The 13,565-nt window shown below is 44.6% G+C and overlaps 1 protein-coding gene across 7 annotated transcripts in view; it reads left to right on the top strand.

Annotated features, from left to right (window-relative positions):
- Positions 1-13,565, top strand: part of GTF2I (general transcription factor IIi) — a 1,662,009-nt gene that overhangs the window by 678,116 nt on the left and 970,328 nt on the right. For all 7 annotated transcript variants that reach the window (XM_085649796.1, XM_085649797.1, XM_085649793.1 and 4 more), the window contains one exon: positions 5,458-5,641. In XM_085649796.1, coding sequence (XP_085505922.1) covers positions 5,458-5,641 — 184 coding nt within the window. The remainder of the gene's footprint in view (positions 1-5,457; positions 5,642-13,565) is intronic.

The following is a 13,565-nucleotide window of genomic DNA, read 5'->3' on the forward strand; positions in this document are numbered from 1 at the left end:
TCCCATTCATTCCTATGGGCCTAGAGGCCCATAGGAATGAATGGGAAGGTATTCGCAATTTGAGAGTACCATATAGGTATTCGCAAATTGTGAATGCAATTTGAAGGGTGCTAGGGGGCCTTAAAGGCCACCCTGCTGCACCCCCAAATTTGGCATGTAGGCTCATGTGGCGCAAACATATGCCCTAAGGGCATATGTGTGCGCCATATGGCACTTTGAAAAATGCACTTTTGTGCATTTTTCCAAGTATTTGCAAATTACCATCAACTTGCAGTTGATGGTAATTAGCATTTCCTAAATGCGAAGTCGCATTTATGAAAGGCTTTGATGCATCCCAAATAGGGAATCACAATTTGCGAATCCCTAAAATCATTTGCAATTTAGGTAATCGCAAAATTTGCGATTACCTATATTGCGAATGGGTTTTGGATTTGATGCATCGGAAATGCCATTTTACCGGCCGCAAATTCTGCGAATCGGACCGTTTGCGGCCAATAAAATGCTTGATGCATGTGCCGGATAGACTTCGAATGGTATAAGAGGGCTGCCTTTTAGCACGAGTGAGGCGCGATAGACATAGGTGGTAGTGTGGATTGCTGACACTGAAGTTCAGACATACACTGCTTCAGCACTGCTGTTTCTTTTTGTCTAATCACCACGTCTGATAGGCAAGGTAATTGTTTTTTTAGGTTGCTCTTTAATTACCTATGACCTACACTGGGTTTGTGCTGCTTCTGGTATTTCCCCCTATGAGTGCTCCACTAAAGGTTTATTGCCTAAAACATGCATGTATATGCACATTTTGCCTTTGAAGCACAAATTGAATGAGTACAGTGTGGCTTAGATCGTGGCCATCCTGGTGTGTTGATGGACGGATCCTAGAGGTCGTAGCCTCAGTTTGACCATTTGAACTCAAATTGATAGATGATGGGATTGCGCTCAAATGCAAAAACGAAATGAAAGTGAAATATAGTGAAATCCACACTGCAAAGTCCAACAGCTGAAGAGAAAGGTGTAAAACTCAATAAGCACTGAAAGGGCTAGGCAGTTCCTGTTATGAAGCATGTGGCAGAAACCACTTACTCTGTGGACTGCATAACTTTTTAAAGGTTCTTGTGTCAGCCTATGCATGAACTCCAAGCTGTCCAGGATAGATACATGAGAAGCACGAGATGTGAGGATTCTAGAGAAGAATCGGTATGGAATTTGCAAATAAACATCACTGTGGAAACAACCACACCCAGTCATTCTATCCTAAGAAGGAACCTGAGTTTAGATAGGAAATGCCCTAATGTGTTCTGCAGTAAGTTCACAATGCATGGACATGCTTTATTCACAAAGTGTCGTTAATCAGGGTAATTTGCTTTTTGTCAAGCCTTAGTTCGACAGTAGTGATAGCTCACTAGATTATAAAGTGCAGTTCGGAATGGAGAGGAACACAGATAGCAAGGGGATTGAAGGTTAGTCACTACAGCAAAGAGTGAACTGCGATCCATAATGAGGTATATGGTAAAGTTGAAAATACTAGTGACCAGAAACAAACGGGACTAAAACATGTGCAGGTTTGACAAATGCAGCATACTTCATTGTGTTTGAAGGCATATCCAAAAGAAAGCTAACTTTTTATCAAAGAACCAAAAATGAAATTCCTACTGCAACTGGCAGTCCATCCATATTGGTCCCTTCAACAGTCTGTCCATGCAGACATAAGATATAGTCGCAGCCAAATCTTAATTTGTGAAATGAGGACCTTCGGCCCTGCACACGGGCACCTGTGGGAGAATAGCCATACACAAATGTTGGAACGGTGGAAACCCAAGTACAATTCAGGTGACCACATCCTCGATTTTTAGCACGAAATATCTTTGTTGTAAATGACCATCGTACCCGGATGCCCATTTTAAGGTTGCTGTGCGCTTTCCAAATCTGGATCTCTCATTATCCTATTTATCAGTTATGAAATGAAGTGGGGTATTTCCCCCCAGTAAAAATCAATGTCCTAGTTTAGTGTCAAAATCTGTTCAGTTCTCTTTTCTCCATAAGACCTAGTGATCGTCGTAAGGCTAGGAATTTCAAAAGTGTGACTTTAGGAAGCTGGCTCTCTATATAGTGGATCAAAACGAGGTAAACTGTGACGAGAATCCAGCAAACCCCCATTGGTTTACTGAGGGAAAACAAACACTAAATGCTCTCTTTTGTGGCAGTGTGGACTAGCAGTGTGGGCTTATCAGAGGGTAGAGCTAAGCATTTGTTATACTCACAAAGGCAATAAATGAGACATCCACTCAAAGAATAAATCTGAGACTAATTTAGAAACGCTATACCGAAGGAGGGATGGGCACATAAAAACCGTCTGCAAAGGGGGACTAGTCTACGAGCTCCCAATGGGGGGGGGGGGGGGGCCCTCGGTTCACAAGGGTCGAGGAAGCTAACCAGCACAGTCTGTTCTCAGTAATCCCAGCTAGGTTGCTCGGGAGCAGAGGGGTTTGGCCGACTGGGCTGGTGTGTAGCAGGGACTTTCAGTTGTCGGTGTCACCGGTTGAAGGTGCAAAAAGCAGGACAGCTGGGCAGCTTTGGGACTGGATCTCACCAGTGCGGACGTCCAACGAGGGCTGCTTGGTCTTAGTGCTTTTGGAGTCCCGTCTGGAGTTTAAAAGGCCTTGATTGCAGCGAGGAGTCCAGTACCCGGGGTGTTGGGGCTGTGCGCATCTGATTGGTCCGGAAGTCTTCTCACTTGGTGGGGAGATTGAGTGGACCTTCTGGAGCATGGAGACCTCTTCCTGAGCAGCTGCTGAATCGGTACGACAGGAGCAGCAGTCCGGTAAACCGGACTATGCTGTTTTGCTGCCTGCGGACTACAGGGAAGTAGCTCCTCTACTCCAAGGGAGATTGCAGGCAATTTGTGAAAGGTTGGCAATCTGTGTGTGTATATATATATATATATATATATATATATATATATATATATATATATATATATATATATATATTACCTACTGGCGGTCGCCAGTAGGTAGTTATAGTTAGGACCCCTTTTCCATAGGAAAACCGCAACATTCTATTTGGAATAACTTTGGCGCCGGTTGACGAATCCTCGCGAATTTCTCAAAATAGGTGGGGCGCTACGCTCCGCTCCTACCCTGAAAGTCTCGGGGGGATTCGTCAAGCGGGGGCTGAGATAAAAGGGGGGTCCCAAAACGCGTTTTTCCCATGCATTTTTCCATAGGACCTTTAGACAGGGCTACAGCCCGAACGGCTGAACAGAATTACTAGAAATTTGGCAGAGAGGTAGTCCTCAGGTCAAGGAAGTGCCTTTTGTAGGTTTGGTGTAAATCTGTTCAGTAGATTTTGAGAAAATAGCCTTTAAATCAATATATATATCTGAGCCAGCTTACGGTACGCTTACCGTACGCGTACGGTGGCGTGCGCGAGCGCGATTCTGATTGGCTCTTAGATCTTAGTAAACATTCGAATCGGCCGAAACCAGGAAGCGGCGGCTGCCATTTTCTCTCTCGCACTGAGAGTTAGGTTGTTAAATAAAACCAATAAACATGTAAAGGGGCTGTTTAGACAGCTCCCACACACATAGCCATGTTGAGGGAGTCCCCAAAGACCCCCCAAGGCCAAAAATTGAATTTTTATTTTTTCGCTAATTTCACCGATTACGCTTACCGTACGCGTACGGTAAAAAATTTAATAAAAAAAACACTATCCACACTCTCCCCACCCCCTTTGCTTTTGGTGGCCGCAGGCCACCAAATGTGCAGAGCTTATTATAGGTGTGAAAAACCACAATATTTTAAACAAAAATAATAAAAGAAAAAATTATCCACACTCTCTCCACCCCGTGTGCAAATGGTGCCCGAAGAGCACCATTTGTGCATGGCTTATAAAAATTACGAAAAATTAAAATATTACCTTTCAAAACGAAGTGCATCATATGTCCTCCATGTGCGCACGGTGCGCGAAGCGCATCGTGCGTACATGGCCCATCTAGCGTAACGTGGGCACGCGGTGCGCGTAGCGCAACGCGTGTCCACCGTGCGTGCACGGCACTAACTGCGTAAAGTGCTTACTGTGCGCGCACGGTGCGCGAAGCGCACCGTGCGCGCACGGAACGAACTGCGTTAAGTGGGCGCGCACGCCACGAATGGCGTAAAGTAACTTAGCATTTAAAAAACCGTACAAATTCACTGAAAAAACCATAGGTTGCACACACGTTATAGTTAGGAATTAGCATTTAAAAAACCTTGCAAATTCACTGAAAAAACCATAGGTTTCACACATGTTATAGTTAGCGGAAATTTTACTGATAAAAAACCAGTGAAATTCCCCCGTTATAGTTAGTGCAGGCAACTATAACTCACGCGACCGCAATCTTCTGCTGATGACATATGTGTCTTTATGAATAAAAAATATTTGTAATATATGTATAGCTAAAAATGTATGGAAGAAGACATGGGCAAATAAGTGTCTAAATACAGTATTAGCATCAGCAGAGGATTGCGGTCGCGTGAGTTATAGTTGCCTGCACTAACTATAACGGGGGAATTTCACTGGTTTTTTATCAGTAAAATTTCCGCTAACTATAACATGTGTGAAACCTATGGTTTTTTGAGTGAATTTGCAAGGTTTTTTAAATGCTAATTCCTAACTATAACGTGTGTGCAACCTATGGTTTTTTCAGTGAATATATATATATATGTGTGTGTATATGTATGTATGTGTATGTATGTATGAGTGTATGTATGAATGTATGTGTATGTATGAATGTGTATGTATATATATATATATATATATATGTGTATGTGTGTGTATATGTATGTGTATGTGTATGTATGTTTGTGTATGCATGTATGTGTATGTATATATGTATGTATATATGTATGTATATATGTTTGTGTATGTATGTGTATGTATATATGGGTGTGTATGTATGTGCATGTATGTATATATGTGTGTGTGTGTGTGCATGTATGTATATATGTGTGTGTGTGTATGTGTGTATATATGTTTGTATATGTGTGTATGTATATATATGTGTGTATGTATGTGTGTGTGTGTATGTATATTTCGTTTTTTGTCTGGAGTGGTAAAAGGCTATTGTAATTTTATAGCTTGTAGTGGTTGGCACTGCTAATCCTTTGCTTAAAAACTTTGATAGAAAAGCAGATATTTGGGGTGAACAACTTCAGTGTCGCAGGGTTCGCTATACAGGAGCTGCTCTCAGCATACACTTGAGAATTACCCAGAGTTCTCTGCTTCTTGTTTTGCATAATTTGTGCAGTATTCTATGCCTGAAGGGGTCTTGTTTGATATATATACTTTCGTAGACTTGGTGTTAAGTGCGACAAAATGCCATTGTGAGTAAAATAGGAATGCAGATGAGGCAGTGCACCTCTTTGGAATGTTGCCGTTTGGGTAGTATGTGATTTATTTTGCTTTTTTTTTTTATAGCTGAAGCTATGGGAAAACCTGAACCTATGGCTGTCCCATACCAGAAATTTGAGGCAAACCCCAGTGACTTGTTTGTTGAAGGACTTCCAGAAAACATTCCGTTCAGGAGTCCATCTTGGTACGGCATCCCTAGATTGGAAAAAATTATTCAAGTGGGCAACCGAATCAAATTTACAATTAAAAAGTAAGTTTTTACACAAGACTGTAAAGCTAAAATGCTACCATAGTCTAAATATTTATGCTGCTTTTCCTCTTCACTTTGAAAAGTATTTATGCATGTAACTTACTGTTTGAGGCATATGAGCTGCAGATTACACACTGTGCATAGATCGCCATCTGGTGTTCGGCCCGGATGTTTGCACTTGTTTTTGTCTTGGAAAGTCTTTTGAAGTTACGAGGTATGTGACTCCTCCGTTGGATCATAGTGCGTATGGGAATCGGCTCCATCCTCAGATTGTTTTTTTCCGCTATCGGGCTCGGATGTGTTCTCACGTTTCAGTTTGGAACCGTTAACGGTTTTCTCTTTCGACGCGCAATCCTTCCCTTCTCGACTGTATTGTTTCGATCGCGTTTTCCAATCACACGCGATCCTTCAACTTCAAAGTCTTCGATTCCGGTCGTCAACGAAGGCCTTCGGGCCTACCTGGGCCTCATCTCCGGCTCATGGGAAGGACGCCATTCAAAAAGTGTCCTCGATGTGGGTCGAAGGTTCCCCACACCGACCTACATAAGGTGTGCAACCTCTGCCTCTCACCGGAGCACGAGGCCAAAGACTGTCCAGCTTGCGCCTCCTTCCGCTCCAAAAAGACCATCCGGGACCGACTAGCTCGAAGAACAATGGCGTGCTCGTCATCTTCGCTCCCCGACGACATCTTTCATGAGGGCGTTTATGTTCCGGAGCAGGGTCGGGTCGAGGAAGTCATCATCAGCGCCTCCGAAGCAGATGATTCCGACGTCGAAGACATCACTCCAGCTCAAAGGGCCGTGAGTACAGACATCGACCCCAACCCACACCCCCCACCCCCTCGACACTGTCGAGCCGTCAAACACAACAAATCCATGAGTGGGAACTTCATCCACAAGTTCTTTAACCGTTTTTTCAGATGTGGGGGCAACCATAGATAGACCTCTTCGCCGCCCAAGAAAACGCCAGATGTCCAAACTTCGCCGCCAGGTATCCTCACCCATCGTCCAAAGGCAATGCAATATGGATGAACTGGTCAGGCAGATTTGCGTACGCTTTTCCGCCTCTCCCACTCATTCCACTAGTGGTGCGTAAACTACAGCAACACAGCTTAACCCTCATCCTAGTTGCTCCAACTTGGGCCAGACAACCATGGTACACTACACTGGTGGAACTCTCCGTAGTACTGCACCAAAAATTACACCTCTCTCCATGCCTCTTAACCCAGAACCATGGAGAGATCCAACACCCAGACCCAGCTCAGCTCAACCTAGCGATCTGGCTCCTGAAGTTCTAGAATTCGGCTACCTTAACCTTCCTCCTGACTGTATGAACGTCCTCAAAGAAGCTAGACGACCTACCACTAGAGTATGCAATGCAGCCAAGTGGAAAAGATTTGTGATATACTGCCATAACAACAACACTGATCCCCTAGATGTGTCTATCCAACACATCATAGGCTACTTTCTACACCTCCAAAGATGCAACTTAGCCTACACGTCTATCAGACTGCATCTTGCTGCCATAGCAGCATTTCTACAAAATAGACAACATCTCTTACTTTTCAGAGTACCTGCCATAAAGGCCTTTATGGAAGGACTCAAGAGAATAATTCCCCCCAGAGTACCACCTTCGCCTGTGTGGAATTTAAACATCGTTCTCACAAGACTAATGGGGCCTCCATTTGAACCTCTACATAAATGTGAGCTACAATTCTTAACATGGAAAACTGCTTTCCTAGTAGCCATTACTTCTCTACGATCGTTAGTGAACTGCAAGCACTAACCATTCAGGAACCCTTTCTGCAGATGCATCTTCATAAGGTTGTTCTCCGAACTAATCCTAAATTCCTCCCTAAAGTCATTTCTCCCTTCCACCTCAATCAATCTGTGGTGCTGCCCGTATTCTTCTCGCAGCCACAAACAGTCGCAGAAAGAGCTCTTCACACCTTAGATGTCAAAAGAGCACTACTGTACTACATAGAGAGAACACAACCTTTTTGTAAGACCAAACAACTATTCGTGTCTTTCTCACCACCACACAAGGGCAGCCCCTTATCAAAATCTGGGATAGCTAGGTGGATTGTCAAATGCATACAGATTTGTTACCACAAAGCAAAACGTACATTAACTGTTCCTCCTAAAGCCCACTCTACACGAAAGATAGGGGCTTCAATGGCATTTTTAGGGAACATTCCCTTAGATGATATCTGCAGAGCAGCTACATGGTCTACACCGCACACATTCACAAAACACTATTGTGTCGATGTGCAAGCTAAACAACAAGCTAGTGTGGGCCAGGCTGTATTCAAAACACTATTTCAAACTACGGCAACAGATGCTGGTGGTCGCCGCTAGGAGGAGATACTGCTATACAATCTATGCACCGTGTGTAATCTGCAGCTCATACGCCTCGAACGGAATATGCTCCTTACCAGTATGCATCTGTTCTTGGCATGTAGAGCTGCAGATCTACACACGCCCACCCGCCTCTTGGCTACCTTTATTTGTTCCAGTATTATCTTACTTAGAGACAGCATACATGGGCATCTATTCTGTTTCTTACTAAGCTCCATCATTTCCCTGCTGGCGAAAAACAATCTGAGGATGGAGCCGATGCCCATGCGCACTATGATCCAAAGGAGGAGTCACATACCTCGTGACTTCCAAAGACTTTCCAAGACAAAAACAAGTGCAAACATCCGGGCCCAACACCAGATGGCAATCTATGCAGTGTGTAGATCTGCTGCTCTACATGCCAAGAACAGATGCATATTGGTTAGTAGCATATTTCTTTCCATCTCTAGTCCCAGGCTATCTTTATAGTAATGAACAGTGGGTTGAAAAAAAAATTCAGAAAGGAGTAATAAACCTAGTTAATTCAATTGGGAGCACTGGGATAGTCTTACAAATAGTCTCAGAAGTCCCTTACTTAGAAAGCTTCCAGAGTTTTTCCAATATATTTAGCTACAATGGCTTCAAGACATTTTGAAAGTGCTTCTCTGAAGGCTTGCCAACAGTCAAATGCAATTTTAAGAAACAGGCTGCAGTAGGATTTATTATAGAGTTGAGACAGTAATCCTCTCTGCATTTGTGAAAAATGGGGGATATTTTACTTTGACTTTGGTTTGCATGTGTGTACATAGAGACACGTGTACAATACCTGGGAGATGGTAATGTGTGTATATGCTGAACAAGATGATTGTGTCCTTTGTGCTGAGTTGCAAGTGTCTATTTTGGTCTCTCTACTCCTTTTCCTAATCCTTCTATGAAATCAGTTGTCCTTGATCGGTGAAGCCCATTCAGCTTGATCCCTTTCAAGTAGCCACAGTTCCCCTGTCAGAGTGAAACCTACATCTTGCCCCTTTTCCAGTATTTGGTCACATTACCCAGCATTGGTTCTTTCCTAGATTAACACTCTTAAATTATTCCCTGATGTCAGTCTTCGAAATCGTGGTAGTCCATGTTAGCTGAGCAATATTGTAATACACTATATGACTTTGAAAACAAACTGAAAACGGGCAATTGTTTGTTTTATATGGAAACTCTAACAAATAATGCCCTTTGTTGAACCATGGCATAGCAAAGCTTGTATCTCCCTCTGCCATGCCCAATTCAGGTTCCTGCTCCAACACTAAAGTGTATGGGTGCATTCTACAAGTGGCAAGGCTCCCACAAATGCATTCCATTCTTGAATGCCGTTACTGGAGATACCCAAAGTGGTGACTTGGTCTTATACCAACACCTTTTCCAAGCACCACTGTCTGGATGTCTAGTCGCAAGCTGGGATATCAGTAGGACAGGTGGTGTTGCAAAACATTTTTCATTAAGGTTGTGCAGCACAACCTAATTTCCTTATGCTTCTGTTATAATGTGCTGCTTTGGTAATCCTAAATCAAGAATTTAAATTCGATAGATCTAGTGCTGGAGAAAAAAAACTGTACCTATAGTTCTTATATATTGGTATCTTTCATGGATTCATAAGTGACCACCTCCTTCGTGTTCAAGAGGCTGCCAATAAGTTCATGATGGAAGCTACATAAATCTGACATTTGGTGCCTCTTAGAAGTGTTGAAACTATGGGTCACCTCCACCTCGATAGCTGGTCTTTGGGTCTTGGAATAAGTTGGATGAGCTAATTGTGGTTTATACCTCTTTGGTTTTTCATTGTTAGTTGCTTGGTTGAAACATTGCTTTGTCACCGTTGACTAGTGAGGGTTCCCAGCCTAACATCAGAACAATTTAAGCATGTGAACCTCTGAAGCATGCTTGTGCTGGAGAACTGCAGTTACAGTTAAATAATGTGTTCGAGGCATATGAGCTGCAGATCACACACTTAACATTAGATCGCCATCCAGTGTTGGGCTCGGATGTTTGCACCTTGTTGTTGTCTTGGAAGAAGTCTTTGTAGTCACGAGATATGTGACTCCTCCCTTAGACAATAGTGTCCATGGGCATCGCCTCCATCCTCAGCTTGTTTTTTTCCGCCATTGGGTTCGGATGCAATTTTTTCACACGGGTTTGCAACTTTGTTTTCAAACTTTTTTCGACGCGTTAATCTTTCTAGAACTCTTTGAATTGACTTTGAGTATCGAAATCTTCGCCCCTTTCATCGGTTCGATTCCAGTGGTCGACGCGGGCCGCTGGGCCTATCAACGCCGTTAAGGCCTAGGGCTCATGGAAAGGACGCCGTTCAAAAAATGCCCCCACTATAGAGCGAAGTTCCCACACAGTGACCATCAGGTCTGTAACCTGTGCCTTTCGCCAGAACATGAGTCCAGCTGCCAAGTCTTCGCCTCTTTTCGATCGAAAAAGACCATTCGAGATCGTCGGGCTCGACGTTACATCATGGCACAGAGATCAGCTCTAGAACCAGTGGACATCTTCGACGAATGCCCAGATGTCCCAGAAGAAGATTCCGAGGACCTACAAATCGTGTCAGAGGCAGAAGACTCAGACGACCCCATCACTCCTGGTCAACGAGTGAGTACCCTTACCCCAACCCCACCAAAGCAGAAGGCACTGGTCAAGACTTTGACTGTTGGCCCCAGGCGTGACCGAAAACACACTTCTGAAGCCCTGCGTCCGGGCCCGGCTCCTAAGAAAAAAGACAAGCCTTCCGGTAGCTCGGGACCGAGCAAACCGCATGTAATAGTCCCACCGGCGACTTCGATACCGAAGCCAAAAGAACATTCTGCTCCAAAATCCACGCCGAAAGACAAACCGGCCCCGAACACCTCAAGGCCGATAAAGCGGCTTCGAATACTTCCAAACCTATAGATCATACTTCGGCTCTGAAACCAAAAAACAAGCCAAAGGATTCTACCACGCCTCCTAAGGCCAAGGATCACAAAACCCAGCCCCGCTCGGGACCGAAAAAACCGGCGCCGATAGCGGTTTTCGAGGAAGAGTAACTGGTTCATCCGGATCCGGTCGATCCCAAACAGAAAAAGATCTACATTAACTTCAAAACAGGACATGTCACAGCTGTGTCATGCAAAAAGAGGAAGTCAGACACAGAACATACCCCTCCAGTACCTTTCAAGAAGAAGGATTTTGCCACTTCACCTATGCCTCCTTCTCCTGTCCTTCCTTCTATTCCCCTTCCTCTCCCTAAACCTGTTACTCCACCTCTACCTGTAACTTCTCCTCCACATAAACCACCACAAGATGCTGATGATGACCTAGGGGGAGGGGGGGACCCTAATGACCCGTTCACGGATCCAGATGACACACCAAAAGACGATTGGGATTACAGCGACCCAATAGATCCACCAGACAGCCCAAGCCCCCAACCATACCCAACAAAACCAACCCCCCCCCTCCCCCAGACGATAATATTGGTTTTGGACAACTCATTAATAGGGCTGCTGTTTTTCACGGTGTGCACATGCACTCAGACACGAAAGAAGAGAAATTCCTTTTAGATACATTTGAACAGTCCCAAAAAACTGTACAAATCCTAGAATCGATAAAAAAAATATAGACCTGCCCCTGACGACCCTGCGTACATTAAAGGACAGCTGCCTTTGGCTTCACTAGTGGTTTCCACTGCTTGGAAGCGTGCCAATTCACAAACCTCCGGGGATGCACCACCCCCGGATAAAGAATTCAAGTTACTAGATGCATCTGGCAAAAGGGTAGCTGCGCAGGCGGCCAATCACTGGCGCATAGCCAACACTCAAGCACTGCTGGCTAGATATGATAGGGCCCATTATGACCAGCTGGAAACCCTATTACAGCTTTTGCCGGACCAATATAAAACTCAAGCAAATGATCTAATTCAAGAGGGAAAATTAATAACTAATGCCTCCATTAAATGCGCCCTTGACGCAGCAGACACTGTCTCTAGGTCTATTAATACTAGTGTTCTGCTCAGACGGCATGCCTGGTTACTCATTTCAGGCTTCAAGCAAGAGGTCCAGACAGCCATTCTAAATCAGCCGTTCAATCAAGAACAACTTTTTGGACCGGCTGTGGACACTACCCTCGAAAAAATGAAGAAAGACACAGAGACTGCAAAGTCCATGGGAGCACTGCAGTCTCCACACACACGTGGCTCCTTTCGGCGCTCCTTTTATAGAGGAGCCTCCAAAAACGTCGGTGAAGATACCTCTCCTCCTCTTCCTTCAAAAACCCACTCAAACATCCCCCAACAGAGGATATTTTAGAGGAGGATACCGGGGCAATAATAACAAAGGGAGAGGCCGAGGTAACAACAGCACTCGCGCCTCCCCTGCTAATAAAAACTGACTTCCCTTCACTCCCCCCAGACCATTCCACTCCGGTCGGGGGAAGATTATCACAGTTCCTACCTGTCTGGAACTCCATCACAACAGACAAGTGGGTAAAACAGATTATCCAGTATGGTTACTGCCTGGAACTTAGATACCCCCCCAAACCTACCACCCAAGCAGCGTCCAATGCCCACAGAACATCTTACCCTTTTAAAACAAGAAGTTTTTTCCCTGCTTCAAAAGCAAGCCATAGAGCCAGTCCCCTTACCACATCAGGGAACAGGGGTTTACTCGCTGTATTTACTAATCCCCAAAAAGGACGGGACTCTAAGGCCAATACTCGACCTCAGTCTGTATACACTCGGGTCATTTTCACATGATCACTCTACAACAAGTGCTTCCACTGCTGCAACAAGGAGACTTCCTTGCCACACTAGATCTCAAGGACGCCTACTTCCACATTCCTATACATCCTGCTCACAGGAAGTATCTACGGTTCGTAGTGGACGGACAACACTCAGTTCAAAGTCTTTCCATTCGGAGTCACCACGGCACCCAGAGTATTCACCAAATGCCTTGCAGTGGTAGCAGCACACTTAAGGAGACCACAAATCCATGTCTTCCCGTATCTGGATGACTGGGTAATAAAAGCCAAGTCATTCAACCAGTGTGTTCACCACACTCATCAAACCATCCAAACATTGCACAACTTGGGGTTCACAGTAAACTACACCAAGTTCCATAACCAGCCCTCTCATGTACACCAATATCTAGGGGCCACGATAAACACTGCCACAGCTCTAGCATATCCCAGTCCAGCCAGGATAGCCAGTATACAAGCTCTCCTCACCAAATTTCAAGCCCAACACTCTCCCAGCCAGAGTGTTCATGCAACTCATAGGCATGATGGCATCTTGCATATTTATTGTACCTTATGCAAGACTTCAAATGTGTCCCTTACAAGAATGTCTAGCACATCAGTGGAATCAGGCTTAAGGACAACTTACAGATCTGGTGTTGGTGGACAGGTGCACACATTGCTCTCTGCAGTGGTGGAACACAACAAACTTATCCAAAGGGCGGCTGTTCCTCGAGCCTGTTCCACAGATTGTACTGACAACAGACGCATCACTCACAGGATGGGGAGCCCATCTCCTCAATCACACAACCCAGGGCAAATGGACCACT

This window comes from Triturus cristatus, chromosome 3_2, assembly GCF_964204655.1.
Source record: "Triturus cristatus chromosome 3_2, aTriCri1.1, whole genome shotgun sequence".
NCBI classification, from domain to species: domain Eukaryota; kingdom Metazoa; phylum Chordata; class Amphibia; order Caudata; family Salamandridae; genus Triturus; species Triturus cristatus.